Raw genomic sequence first — 20,928 nt, 5'->3', positions numbered from 1 at the left:
CGTCGAAATTCCATCCCATTCGTGGAACAAGTCATGGTTCTGCCCCTTGTCACCGCCATTGCGGAGGGCGTCGGGGAAATGTTCTGTCCTCCGCGCCGTCTCGGGGACGATCAGAGCAATTCCGAGCGCTCTGAGATCCTTCCACAATCTCGTTGTCACCTACACCATGTCGGACAGTCAGTCGCCCAACGGGACACGTCCTACGGAGAGTCGCGACACGGGATATATCCCGGGCGACGACACATTCACACAATGGCGCAACATCTTCGCCATCCTGACAGGGAAAATGAGCGAAGAAGGAAGGGAGCAATTTCGGGTCGCAAGAGATCTTCGAAACGAAGCGGCGGATTGCAAGCGCTGCGAAGACCAGCGAGACTATCTACTACAGTGGAGTATGATCCCTATCGCTGGTTGCGCATCCCAGGGAAACGTTACTAAGTGCATTTGTGCCATACAGGTCCGGTAATCCGCTTTCTGAGCGATAATATCCGTCAGCTGGGAGGCGACCTGTCGAGTCACAATATCTACTGCCGTCGTTGTACGAATCGCAAAGCGGGTGGCTTTGATCCCGAGTATGGCATCCTCCTCTGCGCCAACGAGATGAAGGATCAAGGGCACCTGGAAGACACCATGGCCCACGAGATGGTCCACGCCTACGATCATCTTAGGTTCAAGGTCGATTGGTCGAATAACTTGCGGCACGCAGCCTGCACGGAGGTTAGTTTGTCCCTGTCGATCCATTTTCATAACGTCTTTACTAACGAACGACCTTCAGATCCGGGCCAGTTCGCTCAGTGGAGAATGCAGATGGGCTCGTGAGTTCTTCCGACGAGGCCAATGGAAGTTTACTCAGCAGCACCAAGAATGCGTTCGTCGACGAGCCATTCTGTCCGTCCAAGCAAGACCTACCTGCAAAGATAAGGCCCATGCGGAGAAGGTCGTGAACGAAGTATGGGACAGCTGTTTCAGGGATACACGTCCCTTCGACGAGATCTACCGATGATACCATGTCTTTTTGCCTGTGTATACCTGATGTTCTATTCGAGATGCCACCAGACACTCCCACTGTATTATATTGACTGCAGCAATTCAAAGATATCAAATGACACCATATTATGACCGATGCGCACTCCAGAAGCAGAAATGGTGCAAGTTAACAATGAAACTCCAAACCAGGAAACACCATAAAATCTCCTTCACGCAAGCAATGACTTTCAAAGCAAAAAGTTCAACACCAAACACCTTCGAATGCATGGATCATGCTTCATGCTTTACCCTCCTTGGTTGAACCAGAACTCCGTTTGACTCCCTTGTCATCCTTCACGCAGTGTTTTAGAATCCAAGGGTGGCGTTGAATCTCGTCCAGCGAAATACGCTTCTCGGGGTCCAATACAAGCAACTGCAAGAGTTAGCTGAGTATCCATATGAGCCGAGGAAACTTCAGACATACCCGTTTGATGAGGTCCTTCGCCTCGGGACTAACAAAGGACGGCACACTCATGTCAGCACGCGCAATCCGTCTTTGCGTCATGACCGGGGTGTCTTCGAAGGGAGCCTCCCCGACCAAAAATTCATAGGTCAGGACACCCAAACTCCACAGGTCGACCTTTTCGTTGTAAAAGTTGTCCTGGGAGCCAGGCTTCAGCATCTCCGGCGGCAGATAATCTAATGTGCCGCACATCGTCTGTCGCCGGTTGTTAGGAGCATGTACGCTCCAGCCAAAGTCACTGATCTTGATCTCCCCGTGGATCCCGACCAAGATGTTCTCGGGCTTGATGTCACGATGCATAACATGCTTCTTGTGCAGGTATTTCAATGCTGCGGCCATCTGAGCAATGTACTGGGCAGCCTTCCACTCCGGGAAGCGGTGCTCCTTTCGGAGATGCTTGTACAGCTCACCACGGCCAGCGAACTCGAGAATCAAGAAGATCCGCTTGCTGTCGTGGAAGTGACCATAGAGTCTCAAGACGTTAGGATGCCTTAAGTTGCTCTGGATCTCAATCTCCCGTCTGACCTGCTTCTGGACACCCCCTTGTTGTAGCTCGGACTTGTGGAGCACCTTCAGTGCACACACAAAACCGGAGGACCGCTCTTTGGCCAGATAAACCCGACCAAATTTCCCCTTTCCCAGAGGCTTTCCAATTTCAAACATCCCGAGGTGTAGCTTCTTCGGTTCGGGCTGCTCATACAACGGCGTTGACTGTCGTTTTTCTCCGTTTTCGTCCACATACCGATGAGATAGGGTACCCTTGGTTGGTGACGACGAGTTCACGTTCATCGCATTCACCTTATTGTCATTGGTATTCTGCAGGGCAAGCTTCAGCAAATGCGAGCGGTTCGATCCGCTGTTCAGCTGCGTCGTCGGTCCCAGACCTGACAGGGACACAGCGGTAGATAGGGAACCCTAGCAGGTCACGTTAGCCCGGAAGCGTTCTGCGATGGCAACACAGCAGTAATACCTTGTGCTTAGGGTATCCACTGCCATTCCTTCCGGCTTCGTTCTCATCTTTGACAGTGAGGTGCTCGAAGCGAGCCTCCAGCGTTTTGGTCGCCATGGGGGATATCGGTAAGGGTATGGGATTGGTAGGGAAACGCAGGTGCACTGATCGAAAAGGGGGAAGCAATCGAGATGTTCAGGCAAGCATTATATTATGTCGATGCTGAAGGTCGAAGCTGACTGAATGATCTGGGGAGAAGTAGAAGAGAGAAGTGGTGCTCCGGCCAGGTGTTTATCGGGTGGTCCTCAGCTGCGTCACCCCAGCAACCGGTCGGCCCGCCTCTTTCTCCGACCATCGTGGGGTTCGTCCGATAAGGAAAACCACCGCGGTCCTATCTACAAGAGTCGTTCGTCGCGTTCTTTTCTTCAGCGCAATGTCGTCGAACCAGTTCACAAGCTCCTCCTATGCGCCGGGGAACCCGGCCGCTGTATCCCCCACCGCGCAGCGGCCCAACTCCGTATCCGTCCAGGGATTCAGGATCTCCACTCAGAAACGACCGATATTGAAAGCCGAACCGATTGAAGAAATGACCAAGAAGCTAGGCATTGCGCCTCCAGAAATGATATTTGGTGACAACTACGTGACGATCGAGCATGAAAAGTCGAAATGGGGCATTACGTTCAATGCATTCGATGCGCTGGATCGCGTCGATAAGACGGGGTCCTCCATGCTAAAGGTCGCCTATTCGAAGGAATGGCAACAGAGCAGGTAAGCGCGCGATGGCATCTTAGGAGATAGTTCTATCTCATTGGGGCGAAGGCTGATTCTCCCAAAGAGAGAAGACACACGAAGGTATCAAAGAAGTCGTCAAACCATTCGATTGGTCGTACAGCACAGATTACAAGGGCACGCTTGCTCCAGACAGTCCGCCATTTGTAGAAACAACAAAACAGATTCCGATTGAACTGTTGAAGCGCCCAGACCCTATATTGTTCTTCGATGAGGTCATCTTATATGAGGACGAACTCGCCGACAATGGCATTACGATGCTGTCATGCAAGATCCGCGTCATGCCTTCCAGGCTACTTCTACTTTTGCGATTCTTCATGAGATTAGACAATGTCCTATTTCGACTGCGGGACACGAGAGTCTACGTCGATTTTGAGCAGCAAGAGGTCATTCGAGAGTATCAGTCCAAAGAAGGCGAGTACGAGGCAGTCCGAAAGGTAACCGACGGTTCCGTGTACCCCCGCACTCTCCAAGACGCGCTAATCACATTTGAAGGCACTGGCTACGGCCCGCGAAGACGCTCCTGCAGTTATGAGGGACCCCAACCGCATCTCGGAGCTTCTCCCTTTGTTGAAAAGGGACATTGAGTCTGTCTCCCTGGGAGGTTAAGACCGGGAGTCACTTTCCTGCCCCTCGATAGACTACATACAACGCGTACAGGTGCCGTGAAACTACATCCCGCGCTCTGAAATCGGATAGCCATCTGCTACCTTATGCTCGATGCGTCTCTCACATCCCGAGGACTGATGTCGCTCATGCGGCCTACCCTCAGCCTCCTCCTGCACTTATAATGGGTAAACTATAATTATGAGCATATGGGACCCTTGCTTGCTCTTTGAAAGTAATGTAATTGATATATATAATTAGGTCGCGTCCGCTCTAGACTGCGGATAAGATTTCTGTTAGAGACTATATAGTCTAATATCAGATTCAGAGCACAAATTATGTAGTTTACTGGAGGAGTTGACGAACAAACATGTTCTACATACAAAACGAAGCCGATGGCGGGAAGGCAAACACTGCAAACATCGATCTTTCTCCGTCCGGCATTGAATGGATTGCTCGACCTCCAACGGGTCGAACCCTTCAGCTTTACCATCCATACAAATTTAATCTCTTCATTGACAAGTTCCTGCTAAGCTGCGACAATGGTGGCAAGGAACTTGACCACCGCATGCCTGCGTGTCCACCACGCCCACTGCTCAATGCTTCCAGTACGTTCCGCATAGAATCCGCCGCCGAACTACCCTACAACTACAGTACTAATGACGCCCTCTAGAAACAGGCTAAAGCCCTCCGCGCAGCGCCCTCGACCTTCCAACACCATGCCTTTTCCTCATGCGCAACTCTGCCGAACACGCCATCTCCCCTCCGCCCCTCGCGAGCTGTGAACCCTCCGAATCTTTCCCTGCAGAGCTCCCGATCTGCGTCGCGCCTCAGTCGCGCCATCATGCCCCGACCAGGCTCCTCCGCAGAGACATACGTCGCCTACGGTATGACGCAAAAGCTCTTCGAGGCGTGCTCGAACCAGGCCGACTACAGCGTCCCGCAAGTCTCGCAGAAAGGTGCCCAGGTGCCGAAGACTGAGGCCGGCGAAGATCTCGGCGTTGGCGAAGGATGGTGGTATCAAGGTTAGTAATTGATGTTTCAGTCTGATACACTGTGCAGAGATGTTCGCTGGGGAAGGGGCTAACGGCTGTCCAGATCTGGGTCTGCCGCCGACCTTCTCGACCTGGTCGCAGGTCACCTTCCTGCACATGTACCTCCTCACGGTGCGACTGCGGGCGCTGCCGTCGCACGAGAGTCTCCAGACGTATTCGCGGCATTTGATCGACCATTTCTCGCATAACGCGGAGCACCGCATGGACGTGCTGCATGGGCTGACGAGTCGGGCGATCCGGAATAAGTTCCTCAAGGATTTGTTCATCCAGTGGCGCGGCGTAATCGCGGCCTACGATGAGGGGCTGGTCAAGGGGGATGCTGTGCTGGGTGCCGCGGTGTGGAGGAACTTGTGGAAGGCGAGTCATACGGGGCCCGATGGCAAGGAGCTGGACTGGACTAAGGTTGCCCGCGTGGTGGCGTATATGCGCCGCGTCATTCATGAGATGTCGCAGGTGAGCGAGGCGGATCTGATATTCGAGTTGAATCGCCGGAGCGGCGGGAAGCCTGGTATATTCGGGTTCTCTGAGTTGGATAACAAGGCGGTTGATGCGAAGCGGTGATTGTGGTATGGCTTGGGTGGTATTTACTGTCGGCTGTTGTATAGTATTCCTCTCTTCTTTCTGTCTTCACTGTCTTAATACACCATTGCGATATCGAGACATGGTCTAAGTCATAACGAATGTATCATTACTGCTCTACAATGTGTCCTTGTAGGTATGAGTAAGCATGGAAACTATGTTATAGCAATGGCGGCTAGTTCTGATGAGCCTGTAGCCTTTTAAGCATCCTTCTTTCCAAAGAGATCCTTCTCGACCATAGCTCGGCAAATGGGATGGTAGAAATCCTTGTTCTTCTCGAACGTCTCGATGGCAAGAGGACGGTTCACCTTTTGCAGGTTGCGGTAGCTAGCAATCGTTAGCCGATAGGTCAACTCACGAGGACCATGGACCATGGAACTTACAGCGGCCGCACGAATTTCATTCTTCCGATCTTGCCCAGCAGGTCGGCGGTGGGCTCAAAAACGCTCTCATCGCCAGCATTCAAGCCGACTCGGAAGTACAGGTTGGCGACCTCGATGTTTGCGCTCTTGGCAAGCCCGTAAACCTCGCCCATGAGCTTCGACAATTCCGGGGCGAGTGGGCGTTCGAAGAGAAGGACCTGTTCCAGGAACACCACGATCTGGTTTCCGGTCAAGTCCTTGATATCACTCGGCTGTGGCTTGAAGGACGACTCGGGAATGGATTGCCACTTCTTTGCCAGGTCGTAGACGACGTCGACGAGGGATGTATCGAACTTCGGCTTGGGAGGCAACCCAGGAGCATAGAACCAGGTGTCCCAATCAAGCTCGTTCAGGAGCTTAGAGGCCTCGGCATCCGATTTGAAGAAGTCCAGGATAGTCGCCTTGAACTCGTAAGAGTCGAGAGACTTGCCCTTGAATTTCGTGAAATACTAAGGACGGTCAGCATAGGATGTTGTTTGGTAGGAAGACGAAAACACTCACGTGGGGGATAAATTGGTCGAATTTCTGCTTGCCCACCAAGTTCTCAAGGTGGAACAAAAAGTTGAAGCCCTTTTCGTACGGGATGCTTGAGAATGCATCATCGGGGTCTTTGCCCTTCAGATCGGTGATCAGTCTGGTGAACTCGTGGTCATGGCCGAAATGATCCACCGAGTCTGAGAGTGCTTTCCAGCCGATGATGGCGGAGAAATGGCGATAGGCTTCGCCGTGTCTACGGATATTAGTATGGAGTATCGATTGAAGTCCTTCATAATACTCACACAGCAGCCAGAATCTGGGACGGGGTTAGTATGCTCGTGATTACTTGCATTGATAAATGTAGCATGACTCACCCGTCTCTCGAGATAGACCGTCCAGCCTTCGTTCAGCCAGAAGTGCTCCCAGGAAGCATTGGTGACAAGGTTACCACTCCAGCTGTGGGCAAGCTCATGAGCAATGACATCGACGTTTTCCCTGTCCTGAAACTCCGGTTAATATTGATTATTCGACGTCCAGGTCAGCTGAAATCTACCTTGGAGATGATACTGGGAGTGGCGAAGGTGAAAATGGGGTTCTCCATGCCACCATAAGGGAAACTCGGCGGGAGAATCAAGACGTTGTATTCGCCCCAAACATAGGGGTAAACAATTTTCTGTGTTCTGTTAGCAAAGCATTCCCTCTTTCAAGATCACAAACCGACCTCGATGGCATTGATAAAGTTCTCAGTGTCAGCTTCAAGCTCCCATTGGCATTCACGAAGCTTGTCTGGGCTCGTTGCCACGACGCTTCGGGGTCCGATTGCAGCCTCGGAGATATCACTGTGACAATGGTTGATTAAATCCAGGTCCTTCAATATAAAAGGTTTGCGCTACGTACCCACTAGCCAAGGCGAACAGATAGCTGGGAATTGGCACTTTCTGGTGGAACTGATACAGATTCTTACCACCAGTCTGCGGGGCTCCCGATGCATCACGCACTAGGAGTCCGCTAGCAATCACGGGAAGAGGGGAAGTGATGTTGAAGTCGATGGTGCTCTTGACATCAGGGGTATCCTGACAAGGGAAGATGGACCGGGCATGGATGGCCTGGCACTGAGAGACTACAGAGAGGGGCAGTCAGAGGCGTTCTGATAAGTAGCCATTACTGAAATTGTCAGTCAGGCGAGGACCTACACATATACGGATGCTTCTTGTTTGAAGTTTGGGCGGGAGTGAGCCATTGAAGTGCGGTACACTTCTCTGTGGTCTTGACAGAGATCTAGATTTGCAGTCAGGTACTATGTAGGTAAAAGTGTTTCCAAGCGCGTAACGTACATCGACATGAACGATCTCGTCCATTTTCACGCCCTGGTCAAGTTTGATCTTGAGCGCCGTGCCGTAGGGCTTCACGGGGGGCAGAAGCTCCCAGACGGAAGGCTTGCCGTCCACCTTGACGTCGGTGACGTCGACATGGCTCGTATCCAAGACAATGTCCGTGGATTCCGCGTTGGTGATGGACTTGAGCTTATGGATGACATTTCCCACCAGCTTCTTCTGATCGAAGAGAATGTCAAAGTTGGCCGTGATGTGGGTGGACAGCCAATTGTTGTAATTGCTCAGGGTGTTGGGATCCCTGGGCGGGTTGATGGTGGTCGCCATGGTCCGGGATTGGAACGGAGAGAACTGCACGGTCCAACGGACTCGAGTGGGAGCTTGGCTGGAGGCTGATACCAGGACAGAGCGAAAGGAGGCTCGGAGGAAGCCGGATCGCCAGGATGGAGACAGGGCGGTCATATATGAACAGTCTTGACGCTGGAACGTTCGGTTACCGTCGCAAAAAGCGGAGATGATTACCAGATAGAGTGGGAGATGTATTCGGCACGACACAAATTCCGTGAGCCGTTAGTTAGCAACTGGGCCCAACAGTAGGAATTTGTTATAATTTTCTATTCATAATTCATGGTTGACTGGAGAGGTTTAATAGAGAGAGATATATAATATCAACAATTGTACCTAGGTATATAGTGTAGTATCAGAACAGACTAACCTAAATCTATTGTACAACCTATTCTACTACAAAGTACCTACTTAGTACCTAGGTATATAAGTACTACTGATACTTATCCAAATTACATGCTCAGACAGTCGAAAAGCACTGCACTCAAGTAATACAGTACAGCTTACCGTACCTGGTAATTTCTTACAACAACACCAACATCAACACCATCAACATCAACATCGTCGATTTCTCTCCGCATCTCCACATCCACTCTTCGCACTCCTCTTTGCCAGACCTTTTCCTCCCTCCATCCCAATCAAACCTTACTCTACCTACCTTAATCTCTTCTATTCCAACCCAACTACCGCCCAGATTCCAATTGCACCGACGCAATGGAAGGGACCCCCGAAGTCCGAGTCGCTGGGTTGGAAGCCTCCCCAGCGCCAACAGACACCCAGAATGCGCAACCTCCGCAGAACACACAAACCCCAGAAATCAGCGTAAATGCCACCCAAAACACAGACGCAGCAAACGATCATCCCTCCCAATCACAAGACATCACCCTCCCCGATGCTGCGCCGGAGCCCGAGCCAACTCCCGCAGAACCAGCACCTCCGAGAAGGAAGCCCGGGCTTCAGTTTCTCGAGTGAGCATTGCTCTGCAACCATGCATTCCGCGCCCTAATCTGACTGACACGGTGCAGGTTCTTGACGTCGCCGATCGTCGAGATTGTAGTGGGCCAGGGCGACAACACAACTAGCTTAACAACACATCAGAGTCTCCTCATGGAATCGCCCTTCCTCGCGGCCTTGGTGGAGAAATTCGGACAATCGGCGCAGGTGCGATTCGCATCCCCAACCTGAATATCTGGCCTGTACAATGCAGAGCCCGGGCGACTAACGAGACCAGCGGCGCATTGAACTCCCAGACGAGAACGTCGAAGCCTTCGGTTACTTCCTGCAATACCAGTATACCCGCGATTATTCCACCAGCGCGATCGCCGGTGAGCAGGAGCAGGTCGTCGGGGAGATCGACGACAGTGGCGAGGAGCTTCTGAAACACGCTCGCGTCTACACCCTCGCCGAGAAACTGGGAATCCCGTCGTTGAAACACCTCGCCCACTCCAAAATCCACCGCATCAACAGCAGCTCTCAGGGTGAGCTTGCCTATGCTCGCTATGTCTACACGCACACCCCGGCCGACGACGAGACGATCCGGAAACCGGTGGCTGCGTTCTGGGCGCAGAGAAGCTACGTTTTGCGTCACGAAGCCGAAGAGGAGTTCAAAAAGCTTTGTCTGGATGTCCCCGAGTTCTGCTTCGACGTCCTGACGCTCATCCTTGACTGGAAGGAAAAGCGCGCTCACGAAAAATCCGAGACGGAATCGGGCGTCAAAGGAAGTGGTCGAAAACGTCTTCGCAGTGGCGTTTAATCGCGGATCCCCTCCTCGATTCCAAAATGAATATTTGGGGTTTTAGTATCGGTGTACAAACAGGTCTTCCTCGAAACTGGAGGGGGTTGTTCGACAGGATTGTACAATTGTGCCATTTGAAGCGTTATATTCTTGGGACAACGGCTCGAGAGTATGGATACCCTTTGCCTTGAATTTATCTCTCGGTTTCTTCTGCATGTTGCATTGTTCCTGGAAGTTGATAGTAATACGGGATCCGCATGGAAGCTCGAATATGGGTGTAGATGCTCAAACGCGGTACATTCACAACGCCAGACTCTCCACCTCTTCCATAATCTTGGGTGCCGTCGTCAGATTCTCATAGCCATCCTTTGTAACATGGACGTTGTCCTCGATGCGGACACCGCCGACGCTCCAGTATCTTTCCAGAACATCGGTATCGATATACTTGCTGGTCTCGGGAGACTTAATGTAAGGCTCAATGATGAAGCGGCAGAAGTAAATCTGCGTTTCACATGTCAGTGATAGTAATGCGGTGAAATGCATTCATCCACTTACACCAGGCTCAACGGTAATGACAGACCCCGCGGGCAGATGGCCTCTGACGCGAAGATACCGAAACATCTTATCCTTGTCCCCGTAGTTGGGGTTGCCACCCGTGTCGTGGGTGTCCATTCCAAGATAATGTCCAAGACCGTGGGGGAAGAAGGCCACGCTGACGCGCTTCTCGAACAACTCATCCTCAGAGCCGCGCAGAATTCCCAGCTGCAGCAGACCCTTGATTGCCACGCGGTGAGCGTGCGCATGCACATCATCCCACAGCACACCGTCCTTCAGCATGGCAATGCACTCCAGCTGCATCTGCAAGACGATCTGGTAGATCTGGCGCGTCTCCTGGGCGAACCGTCCGCCCAGCGGGATCACACGGGTAATGTCCGCACAGTAGGTGCGGTACTCGCCACCCGCGTCAATGAGGACGTTCTTCTTTCTCTGCTTCGTCACGGGGTCCGTCAACTCCGCGTCGTTCTTGGGGTAGTGCAGCGTGGCGCCGTTCTCGCCGCAGGCTACGATCGGGTGGTACGACTGCTCGCGCGCGCCGTTGGCGATGCAGGTCGCGATGAACGCGCCCTCGATCTCGCGCTCGTTGGTCGCAGTCTTGGCAGCTTTGATGGCGGCAATGTGCGCTTTGGTGGAGATGTCGTTGGCTTTTCGCAGCAGCGCAATCTCATATGCGTCCTTGACGACGCGCGCCTGTTCGATCCACCCATTCAACAAGGTGAAGTTGGCGTCTTGGAAGCCCTCGAATTTGGTCTCCGGCGAGGTGCGGCCCTGGATGGCGTATGCGACGGCTTTACCGTTGTGTGCGGACGCAATGGAGGCGAGGGTCGCGTTGACTTCGGGTGTGGTGAGCACGTTGTCCACGTCGTAGAGCTCCATCGCTTCCGACGGGGAGAGGGGCAGGCCGGACCAGATGACGTCCTCGGGGTCAATTGCAGGGATGAAGAGTGTCAGCTTGTCGGCGCTCACGTCGTAGACGAGAGAAGCTTCGGGCAGCAGACATCCAGAGAGGTAGAAGAACGGACGGCGCTGTCTGTTCGAAGGAGCTTATCAATCTCGTGCGCAAGATTATATTGAACGAAAGCACCGTTACCTACCTGAAAGGCATGGTCTCATCATTGTCCTCAATCATACGAGTCTTCTGCGACTCGAGGTAGATGACTCCAGGATTGCCGGGGCATTGGGCCTGGAGATACTCCGCGACCCGCCGCGCATGGGCTTTCGCGGGGTATTTGCCCTGTAGAATCGTGTCGACGGTGGCCATGACTGTCGCCCTGAGTTGTCTATCAACAATGAGGCTCTGGAAAATTCTGGGCAGGGCAGAAATGGGACGAGCGGTGGACGGTGGAAGAGGTGAGACCTGGCGGGGTTCCTGTTGCGGGGCTCCCAGCTGTCAACCGCGGTTATTGTCGGGGGGCCTGCATTCTATTACATACTCCGTAGTCACAATTCCAGGATGTTCCGATCATAACTACATTTCATTATTAGACCCTCAGGGACAAAATATTAACATAGACACATCATCCCTACCCTTCATCTCTCTATCGGTATGTGCTGTCCTGGCTCTCTGGTACGTCCTCGAACTCCATTTGCCATTGGTCAACCTCCGCGAACTTCTGGGCTTGTAACCTCAGCTCCTCGCTGAGATATTTGTTTGGGGGAGAAGTCGAGTCGGACTCAAGCGCGTCTGTATCAAGTGCAGATAACGGTGAAGACCCATCCGCCGGTTCATTTTCCTTGTCATTCCCCGCATTCCGTGCGGAGTACGTTTTCTTGCTGGTAGCCTTCTGTTTGGCCTGCTTTTTCTGACCGGCATGTGATGGTTTAGACTTGGTGGTTCGATTGCGCCGAGATCGGGAAGACTTCAAAGTAGCTATGTAGCTCAGCTCATCTTGATCACTTTCGGCAGACGCTTCGTCGGATTCGCTGGAGTCGCTCGGTACGTCGAAGGTGTTCACATTGCGCCGTCTGCGCGGCCGCTGGCGTCGCCGAGGAAGAAGTCTGTCCTGTAGGCTGGCCGTCGAAACGGCAGGTTTGTTACTAGCTTGCGCTCCCGCATTCCCGCATTCATCAGTCGCAGCTTTGCGCAGAGGGTTCGAAAGGTCATGTAAGCTGGTCGAAAGTGGAGTACCCCATGGACTGCTCATGGGGGGTGCCATTGTTTGGCTAAGCACGTCTGGAGACCTTGGTGGCGGCAGCGGCGGTGGCGGCATGTCCACAGTGCTACCCATTTCCTGTACTTCATCTTCAACTGCCGGCGTAGGGGTACCGACAGGAGTATTTCCCACCAGGGCCAGAGGTGATTGGGGAACTTGGATCTCAATATTTGCAGACGATCGCTTACGCTTGCGAGAACTATCACTTGATGGCTCTGGAGCTTGGGAAGGTGTTGCCGGCGATTCGTTCTGAACCAACAGTGATTTTCCCCTGGACACATTCAGTGGGGTCGACTCATCCTCTGGACTCAAGCCACCGAGAAAGTCATCATCATCGAGGTCTGAAGACCGATCCTCAGCCTGCATAACCTGAAGGATACTCGGCTGTCGGGGACGTCGTCGAAAATTACTCAGTACTGAATTTTCAAAAGCGGGCGTGCCGGGAATCTTCGAGTTCTCTCCTTTGCGGCCAGCGAGGGAGAGTGTGGACGAGTAACCGCGCGATCGCGTCGCGGGACGACTTCCTGTGCCACCGCGTTCTCCCATGGGAGAGGAATCGATCGCCTGTTCATGCGATTTTGACATGGGTGTCTGATCTTTCGGTTGCCGCTGCGGGATCACCACACGCGGAGCGCTGGCAGGGGGTCGTTCCTGGGGTTGTGGCGACTTGGGCGCATTTTCTCTGGTGGGTTCTTTGGAGGTTGGTTTGGCTTTTGAAGCCATCCGATTGCGCTTTGTCGGAGGGCGCGGCATCGTGGTGTTCACTCCGTAGGAACTGCTGTGGCGGGGGTGGTATGGCGTAGACCAGTGGGGACGTTCGACTCGGATATGATGGGATGGACGATGGTTGATAGAGTCGTAGCAATAGCAGTAAGTGTAGTGGTAAGTTGGTAGATGAAGTCGCGTTGTTTTGGCACAGCAGCACGCGTCGGCGCGTGTAACCATGTGGTGCCCCACCCGTCAGGCCAATCAGGCCGGGCTCGTCTACTTCCATCCCAAAATGGACTAGTCCTTCTCCGTACTTCTCAACTACTCTCACTTCAACTTCTCCTCCTCTCACATCTATCGGCCACCAATATCTTCATTCACATACAGGATGTCATTTCCGGCCGCATTCTCATGCACCCCAGGCAGACGCACCTTGGGGAACCTCACAGACCATCCGGGCAGCCCGAGTAATCTCCACCCGTGCGTCTCATTTGTCAACAGCACGAGCAACGGACACTAGTGTCTTCCCCGTCCACACTGGACCCAATCATCCACAACGCCTCCTGGCTACTAAAGCCGTCCTGGTCTCGGTATCTGCCTGCCTTGCATCGAATTGAAGCGCCGTGACGGAGGATCAGGGTCTCTCAGACCAACCGCATCTGGCCGCTTGCTTTTTCTCCACAGTCGCAATCTGACCACCCCGGGCTTTCCCCCCATCTGCCAACCCGAATTAAATAAATCTCCCATGGGACTCAATCAATGGAGCCATCAGGCATTTCTTCCCCGCTTTTTCATTCTGTTCCCCTTGGCTAAGATGGCATAAATCTTAGATTTGTTCGCCAGACACTGCTCAGTCCGCAAGATGACATCGGACACATATACACACTGCGTTCCCCCTTATCCATAGCTGACCTCGTCAAGAATGGGCACCACTTGATGTTCTTGAGATTGGATTCTGACTCTATGATCCCTTCATTCGTCTGATCTCTCCGAGGTCCCAGGACTATTCCCCACGACGCTACATTACAGGTCATGCATGAGCAGTAAACCCCTCCGCAGCTTCCTTTCTACCTTGGAGAATGCCTGTTACCCTGGACCTTCAAGTGTCAACTCTTCCAAACAGTCTGTGAGATTCTCTACACCGCTGATCGTGGCTGGCGGTCTTGACGTGAGAGCCACTCCCACTGGTCTCTCTGGTTGCCTCTCCAGAGTCGAGAATCAGCACCTCGACCCATTGTCCTTTTGCTCCTTATATACGACCTAGTACAGACAACCAGAACCATGTCCCCTTCGCCAGACAGGGACCGAGATACTGTCCTTGATCCAGCCATTGTGGCTGCTTCTATCGACTTCCCGGATGGCAAGAAAAAACGCTCCAATTCAGAGGCCACCGAGTATCCCCGACGGCGTGCGACTATAGCGGTAAGACTTTTCCTTCTTCGAATTGCTTCGTTTATAGCCTCTCAACTCTGCCGGTCCCGCGGTTGCTGACTTGAAACCACCATGACGACAACAGTGCCAGATATGTCGCTTGCGAAAGACACGGTGCAATGGTGCACGTCCAAGATGCCAGCTCTGCACAGACTTGGATGCCGATTGCGTCTACCGAGAGCCGGGAATCAAGCTCGACGCGGGAGACAAGTTGATCATCGAGAGGCTGAACAGAATCGAAGGTTTACTCCAATCCAGCCTAGTAGGACAACACCCTCCCTTTCCTCAGTCGTCTACCTCTCCTGCAACCAGTAACGACACCAACCTTGGCAGCGATGACATGGTAAACAAATCAAGCCTGACCAGCTTGTCAGGCAGAACTTCTGTCGCTGGCATGGCGTCATGGGCTAATCCTCCTGCAAGCATCTCAACAATGCCCAAGGTCCATACCACCCCGGCATTACACCTTCTCCAATGGCCTTTGATCCGAGATCTAGTAGCGGGCCCCTACGACCCTCACACCCTCCTGCAACTTGAAATGGCCCGCGAGCCTCTCAGGATGACCACTGTTGCTGGACTTGACTTATCCAATGCAAATACCTATGTGCAGTCCTTTTTTGAACGCGTTAATGTGTGGTATGCCTGCGTGAATCCGTACACGTGGTCCCAATATCACAAGCGAGCAATGGCCCAAGGGTTCCAAGAAGGAGCAGAGAGCTGCGTGGTGCTCCTGGTTCTAGCGCTAGGCTGTGCAAGCCACTATGGAACCATCTCGTCCATTCCTCCCGATAGGGAAGCTCCTGGCCTGCCATATTTCACCGCAGCGTGGAATCTTTTGCCCTCTGTGATGATGCGCAATTCCGTACTCGCAGCCCAGTGCATCATCTTGTCCTCTGCCTACTTATTCTACCTAGTGAGGCCGTTGGAGGCCTGGACGCTACTATCCAACGCCAGCATGAAGCTCCAGTTACTTTTCGGCAACACTTCGCGTGTTCCTGCACAGTGGAAAGAGCTCAGCGTGAGAGTATACTGGAATGCTCTTCTCTACGAAAGTGACCTCCTAGCAGAACTAGACCTTCCTCACTCGGGTATTGTGCACTTTGAGGAGTCGGTCGACTTACCAGGAGGATTTGAAGAAGACGACGAGGAGGAGGAAGACGAGGACCCGGTTGAAAATCCCCATAATGGCATGATCCACAGTGATTCAGTGGGCAATGACGAGCTTTGGTACTTTCTGGCTGAGATCGCGCTTCGAAGATTGCTTAACCGTGTCAGCCACATGATATACCAGAAGGACAATACCTTAACACTAGCCTCCCTCGGGCCTATCGTCTCGGAATTGGATTTCCAGCTCTCACAATGGTATGACAGCCTCCCGCGGCCCGTTCAGTTCCCTCTCGCCCATACACCCTTCTCCAATCCCGTCCAGACCGTTCTACGACTGCGATACTATGCTTGTCGAACGATCATCTACCGACCCTATATCCTAGCTGTCTTTGAAAATGAGCAGACTTCCGCCGACCCGCTTGTGAAAGAGTGCTGCCGACGATGCCTGGAAGCCACACTACGCCAGTTGGAAGATATTACCAGTCACCGTGAAGGACATCTCCCCTACCTTTGGCAAGGAGCCTTGTCGATGGTGTCACAGACATTGCTCATCATGGGGGCAACAATGTCTCCCGCTCTGGCGGCATTATTGCCCCCGCCCATCCGAGTGGATGGAATTATCGCCGGCGTCATGGCAGAGGTGGATAGATATGCCCATCTCGCGCCCAGCTTGAGACTTTCAGCCGAAATCATTCGAGACGCGGAACGACGGAGGCAGGTTTGGATCCGGTCGTCGGGTAAGAGACTTTGAGGCAAGAGAAAAAGGAAATGGCTTGTTTTGGTTGTCGCTTAGTGTAAGATAGATGAGCTTTTTGTTTCGCTGGGTAGTTTGCAAGCCCTACAATTTTTATGAAATAAATTTGACAGAGATATGGCCAATCTGTACCTGCTCTAGAGGCACCTTAATTTGTACTCTGCTCTGGCCCCGGAGAAAGAAGACCTTGTAGAGCAATAGAGCATGACGCGAGGTTGAGTCTTGGATATACAACAAGTAATATTCACAATTAAGTCATATAGATACACGTAAAATGGACTTGACGGTGTGCACTCAAACCGACAGCTGGTCTATCATTGGGTATGTAAAAAGACGTTGCGCAAAAATGAAGAGAAAAAGTAAACTTTAAATCAGGACCCATTCACTGCCTCGCTTGATGAATTTATCGAGCATCATACCAATATCATTCAATACAAACCGACATATGTAGAAACCAAAGAACTCAGCGGCATGGCGGGTACTTAGTTCCAGACCAACGAGGGTCTGTGAAGAGTGTTTAAGGCCGGGATCTTCCACCTGCTGTGCAATTTGATCTGGATCAATTGTCAGTAAAGTTGAGACATATTTGGAAGCACGGGAATATAATTACCTAGCACTTGAGCTGCGTCACAAAGCCGCGCTAGAGCACCCATATAATTCGAGTTGGGCCCGCTGAACTGCAGCTGTGTTGTATCACGCTTAGGGTGGGAGTTCGGTACTGGTGTCATCGGAAGCGATGAGATAGTCAAATTATCTTTGCTGGGCTCTCGTGTACTCGACAGCATTGTTGTTCCACCAATGCCCGAGTTTTTGGATCGCAGCTTTCTCCAGGAGCTCAAGTACGATTTACTTGGTCCACTTGAGGTCTTTGCAGGGGGAGCTTCAATCACTGTCGGGTCATCCGAGGGGTGTGAGGATCTGAAGAGTGGCATGGCTCCCTGCACGCCCACCTCACTGCCAATCTTCTTGGTCAGTGAAGCTTGTACCTGATCCAGCACAGTCTCAAGAGATTGCATTTCCTCGAGTACAGCATCTGCATCGTATGTGTCGACCTTGGCTAGTTTCAGCAAAGCTGCTGTCAATAAGTCACAGTTCGACACCTTTTCTTCAACGGCCTTTAATTTGACATTCTTGACACGCCATATGTCACGTGGGATGAAGAGCTTTGTTGTCAAGTAGCCTCCACGTGGATGAGCAACTGTTTGGTAAATACAGCGCATCAGCCAGAATGGTCGTAGAAGGAAAGATTCCGGGCATGGCTCCAGGGGTAAAGGAGCATTGGCAGCCATAAGATTAGGAGAGCCCAGGCTCGTCGGTGAATGAATATGGCTGTCGAATAGATAAAGTCCATCACTAGGAATGCCATTTGGTGCGAATCCAGTCCCAGTCGGCGTGGGTAAGATAGGTACTGTCGCAGTTGCGGCCGCTGTTTGGGCGTCTATGGCGGGAAACGCGCTGCTCGAAGGGGTTTCCGGAGAGTAAGCAGAGGTTTCCGGTATCGGCACAGATACATTCCGGGCGCGGAAGGGGTTTAAGCTCGGGTTGATCTTGTTGAGGTTGTCTGGTGCTGATGGCACCTTACCAATGGGGCGAACTGGTGATGGCACCTTTGACAACTTGGCGGTTTCTTCGTCTACCCTGCCAAAGATCCCATTTCCGGCGGGCGGTTCATCTTTTGGAAGCGGCGGTGGGGGAAACGGTTCGGAGGGCTGATCCTGGCTGGAGGTATCAGACTTGGGCTTAGTCGCGTATGGACTGGTCTCAATCTTCAGCTCTGAGGAAGTCCGACTAGACATCCTTCGTGCTCGAACGCCAGGCAATACCGTTGATTCAGCCGGCGTGTCGTCCGGTACCGCAGGCAAGGTAGGTAGATTTTTCGAAAGGGATGAGCTCTTCTGTTCTGCTCTGATATCCTCCAGTGGCAAGACTGAATCCTCAGCAAGCGGGGATAGAGCTGCGGCCGTCGCGGCGGCCGTGGTGGCGTTTGATGCAGCGGAACTCTCCCACGTTCTACCGGAGAAACTGCTGGAGTCTGACTGTCGAGGAAGAGCAGACTTGGATTGGATATCGAACTCAAAATCATCCATGATATAGCCGCGGGTCATTTCCTCCAGGATGCGCTCCTCTTCCTCGGCTTCTTCGTCCAGGTAATCTGACGTCGCACCGTTTGCATGATCGAAGTCTGCCTCTGCCTGTTCCTGGAGTCGCCGTAAATCTCGGCCTCGATTCATAGCGAACTCTGCTTCCATTTCCGCTTCCCTTACTTTCTGCTTCGCTAGTTCCACGTTTCTACGGGCATTTGCCACAATATCGTCGTCGTCGTCATATCTGTCATGTTCTTCGACCGGTTCAAGGCCTTCGTCATAAGCAGCCTCGACGGCTGCATCAAGGGCAGCATCAAATTCTGCTTCCGTGCCGTGGCTGAGACGGCGGCTCCTTCTTTGTCGGAGATAGATCGAAGATGCCTTGGATCTCAGCGAGGCAGGAGAAGATGCTCCAGACTCGTCGATAGTATCGAGCCAGGAGGTTGATTCATATATCTCCCTGGTATGAGTACTCAACAGGGATAGTTCAGAATACCGTGATTCGGGCAGGTGCTGATCGTCCATATTGGATGAGTCCACCGCTTGGCTGCTGTCAGCAATTGTGAATTTCGCATTTACAGACTCGCTCCAAGCTGGGTCTAGGATCGATGAATCGGTTTTCTTGGGCGGCAGCGTTGAGGAGCCCGTGAAACGTAAGTCATCTTCCATAGCAGATGGCAGCAGTGACTGGTGTCTGATCGGAATCTGATCGGGGCTTAATGCTTTGGAGTCTGCCCGCGAGTGGTGGATAGTCCCCACGGGTTCCATGTCATCGTCTGCATATACGCCATCTGGATGGTCCTCAATCGGTTGAAACATATCTGCATAACTTTCCTGGCTCAACGGACGTTCCGGTAACGCTTTACTATCTGGTTCGCGATAGGAAAAGTCCATCCGTTCCAATTCATGTACTCGGAGCATATAGGTATCCCGCTGAAAGGAAAAAGAGATTAGTTCAATTTCGCCGTGGTGACAAACAGATGCGGCGAAAGACTTACGATTTCTTGGAGTTTCATTTTCTCATCTTCTCCACCGTTGCTCCGAAGCATTACGAGTTGCAGGAGTTGACAAGCATCATTATAGGCCTCCATGGCACCTTCAAAATTCGCCGCGTTATCAAGCAGGACGGCCGTGTTGGCCTTTTGAAGAGCCTTCGACAGCATGGCTTTCTGGGAATGGCCTTTTTTCCGCCTTTCCTGGTTTTGCTTATTCCCTAAACCGAATGGAATGCCCACATCAATTGAATTCGCGCTGTGGTTATAACGATGGCCGGATGTCTCAAAGGTGTTTTCGGCTGATTTGGATTCGTCACTGGTCTTGGACCACGGGTCTTGGAACAGAGTGTCGGACACTGGAGGAACTTCGGAGTGCCACGGAGTCGTGTCAGCGATCCCGGATGAAAGGCTGGGCAAAGCGCCAATATCGGGCAACTGGAGTTGTGGTAGACCATGTTCACTGCTGTGCCGGGGCGGTCCAGTTGTTCGAGGTGCCCGGGCCGGGCTCAACCCGCTTTTTGGAGAAGCACGGCTATTGCTCGACGTTGTCGATTGGGACCACCGATTTAAGCTTCCTAGTCCCTCTTTGATGTTATCTTTCGCCGGGCTGTTTGGAGGTAATTGCGTCAGTCCAGCGTGCGGAATCGTTGGCGTTTCTGTCCCAGATCCAGATGCGTGACCTGTTGTGTCAGAAGCAGCATCGGTCGGTCGGTCCGCAGGTGCGGTGAGGGACAAAGCTGACAGCGATCCGGCTCGCGACGGGTGCTTTTGGTGGTGAGGCCTAAGCCCGTTCTCCGCTGGGTTATCGACCATTGTTCACGAAGAGGGGGACCAGTCGTTCCAATAACGGTCCAAGATGTTGGTGAGAGTCCAGGACTCCAGGTGTTCTGCACGGGTTCTTATCGCAAGGGTATATTATCGACAATGTTTCAAAAGACGACGATCGGGGGGAGTGGGTCAAAGTCCGAAGTCTGTTAATCGCGAGAGTAGGATGGGCTGGTGAGGCGAGTAATCAGGCTGGGAATCATCCTCCTAATCCCCAGGTGCATGCGAATGGAGCGCAAATCTGTAGGGTACAATTGTTGGCTAGTCTCCTTGCTCCCCGGTTACCTCCCTCGGATTACCGCATGGTCCGGCGAAGTGGCTGGTGTGCAGGTTGGTCAAGGCAGAAGCAAAGGAGCATTATCTCTCATCCAGACAAAACAAAAGTGCTTTCTCAACGGCGCGTACGCATTATCATTAATTGATCTTTGGAGGTGGGATGTGCTTCGTTCTTTGGGTTTATAGTCGTTGACCGATGCGAGAAACAATTAGTCGACAGGAACCTGATGGTCGGATTATTTACTGTTCAATCAACGATA

General features: G+C 52.5%; 9 protein-coding genes across 9 annotated transcripts; 4 read left to right on the top strand and 5 right to left on the bottom strand.

Moving 5' to 3' along the window:
* Window positions 1-1,264: 1,264 nt before the first annotated feature.
* ATEG_06864 (aurora family serine/threonine-protein kinase) lies at window positions 1,265-2,555 on the bottom strand (the record flags this gene model as incomplete). Its single annotated transcript, XM_001209550.1, has 3 exons — window positions 1,265-1,399; window positions 1,451-2,404; window positions 2,460-2,555. The coding sequence occupies 3 exons, from the start codon at window positions 2,553-2,555 to the stop codon at window positions 1,265-1,267; spliced, it is 1,185 nt and encodes a 394-aa protein (XP_001209550.1).
* A 316-nt stretch (window positions 2,556-2,871) lies between these two features.
* On the top strand, window positions 2,872-3,814 carry ATEG_06863 (TIP41 family protein; the record flags this gene model as incomplete). Its single annotated transcript, XM_001209549.1, has 2 exons — window positions 2,872-3,206; window positions 3,274-3,814. The coding sequence occupies 2 exons, from the start codon at window positions 2,872-2,874 to the stop codon at window positions 3,812-3,814; spliced, it is 876 nt and encodes a 291-aa protein (XP_001209549.1).
* Window positions 3,815-4,375: 561 nt separating this feature from the next.
* ATEG_06862 (uncharacterized protein) lies at window positions 4,376-5,449 on the top strand (the record flags this gene model as incomplete). The annotated part of the gene is made up of 3 exons (XM_001209548.1): window positions 4,376-4,441; window positions 4,507-4,858; window positions 4,896-5,449. The coding sequence occupies 3 exons, from the start codon at window positions 4,376-4,378 to the stop codon at window positions 5,447-5,449; spliced, it is 972 nt and encodes a 323-aa protein (XP_001209548.1).
* A 397-nt stretch (window positions 5,450-5,846) lies between these two features.
* ATEG_06861 (bifunctional aminopeptidase/epoxide hydrolase) lies at window positions 5,847-8,159 on the bottom strand (the record flags this gene model as incomplete). Its single annotated transcript, XM_001209547.1, has 9 exons — window positions 5,847-6,338; window positions 6,391-6,619; window positions 6,669-6,682; window positions 6,741-6,866; window positions 6,920-7,039; window positions 7,088-7,205; window positions 7,264-7,486; window positions 7,560-7,644; window positions 7,701-8,159. 9 exons carry the CDS (start codon window positions 8,157-8,159, stop codon window positions 5,847-5,849), a joined length of 1,866 nt encoding a protein of 621 aa, XP_001209547.1.
* A 597-nt stretch (window positions 8,160-8,756) lies between these two features.
* On the top strand, window positions 8,757-9,795 carry ATEG_06860 (uncharacterized protein; the record flags this gene model as incomplete). The annotated part of the gene is made up of 3 exons (XM_001209546.1): window positions 8,757-9,010; window positions 9,068-9,203; window positions 9,274-9,795. 3 exons carry the CDS (start codon window positions 8,757-8,759, stop codon window positions 9,793-9,795), a joined length of 912 nt encoding a protein of 303 aa, XP_001209546.1.
* Window positions 9,796-10,077: 282 nt separating this feature from the next.
* ATEG_06859 (aminopeptidase P family protein) lies at window positions 10,078-11,596 on the bottom strand (the record flags this gene model as incomplete). The annotated part of the gene is made up of 3 exons (XM_001209544.1): window positions 10,078-10,278; window positions 10,333-11,365; window positions 11,430-11,596. 3 exons carry the CDS (start codon window positions 11,594-11,596, stop codon window positions 10,078-10,080), a joined length of 1,401 nt encoding a protein of 466 aa, XP_001209544.1.
* Window positions 11,597-11,873: 277 nt separating this feature from the next.
* ATEG_06858 (uncharacterized protein) lies at window positions 11,874-13,433 on the bottom strand (the record flags this gene model as incomplete). Its single annotated transcript, XM_001209543.1, has 1 exon — window positions 11,874-13,433. The coding sequence occupies one exon, from the start codon at window positions 13,431-13,433 to the stop codon at window positions 11,874-11,876; it is 1,560 nt and encodes a 519-aa protein (XP_001209543.1).
* Window positions 13,434-14,477: 1,044 nt separating this feature from the next.
* On the top strand, window positions 14,478-16,485 carry ATEG_06857 (putative C6 finger domain protein; the record flags this gene model as incomplete). The annotated part of the gene is made up of 2 exons (XM_001209542.1): window positions 14,478-14,618; window positions 14,713-16,485. 2 exons carry the CDS (start codon window positions 14,478-14,480, stop codon window positions 16,483-16,485), a joined length of 1,914 nt encoding a protein of 637 aa, XP_001209542.1.
* Window positions 16,486-17,054: 569 nt separating this feature from the next.
* ATEG_06856 (uncharacterized protein) lies at window positions 17,055-20,380 on the bottom strand (the record flags this gene model as incomplete). The annotated part of the gene is made up of 2 exons (XM_001209541.1): window positions 17,055-19,505; window positions 19,571-20,380. The coding sequence occupies 2 exons, from the start codon at window positions 20,378-20,380 to the stop codon at window positions 17,055-17,057; spliced, it is 3,261 nt and encodes a 1,086-aa protein (XP_001209541.1).
* Between the last annotated feature and the right edge of the window lie 548 nt (window positions 20,381-20,928).

Source organism: Aspergillus terreus, genomic scaffold, assembly GCF_000149615.1.
Source record: "Aspergillus terreus NIH2624 scaffold_10 genomic scaffold, whole genome shotgun sequence".
NCBI lineage: Eukaryota > Fungi > Ascomycota > Eurotiomycetes > Eurotiales > Aspergillaceae > Aspergillus > Aspergillus terreus.
This window is presented reverse-complemented; position numbering and strand designations above follow the sequence as displayed.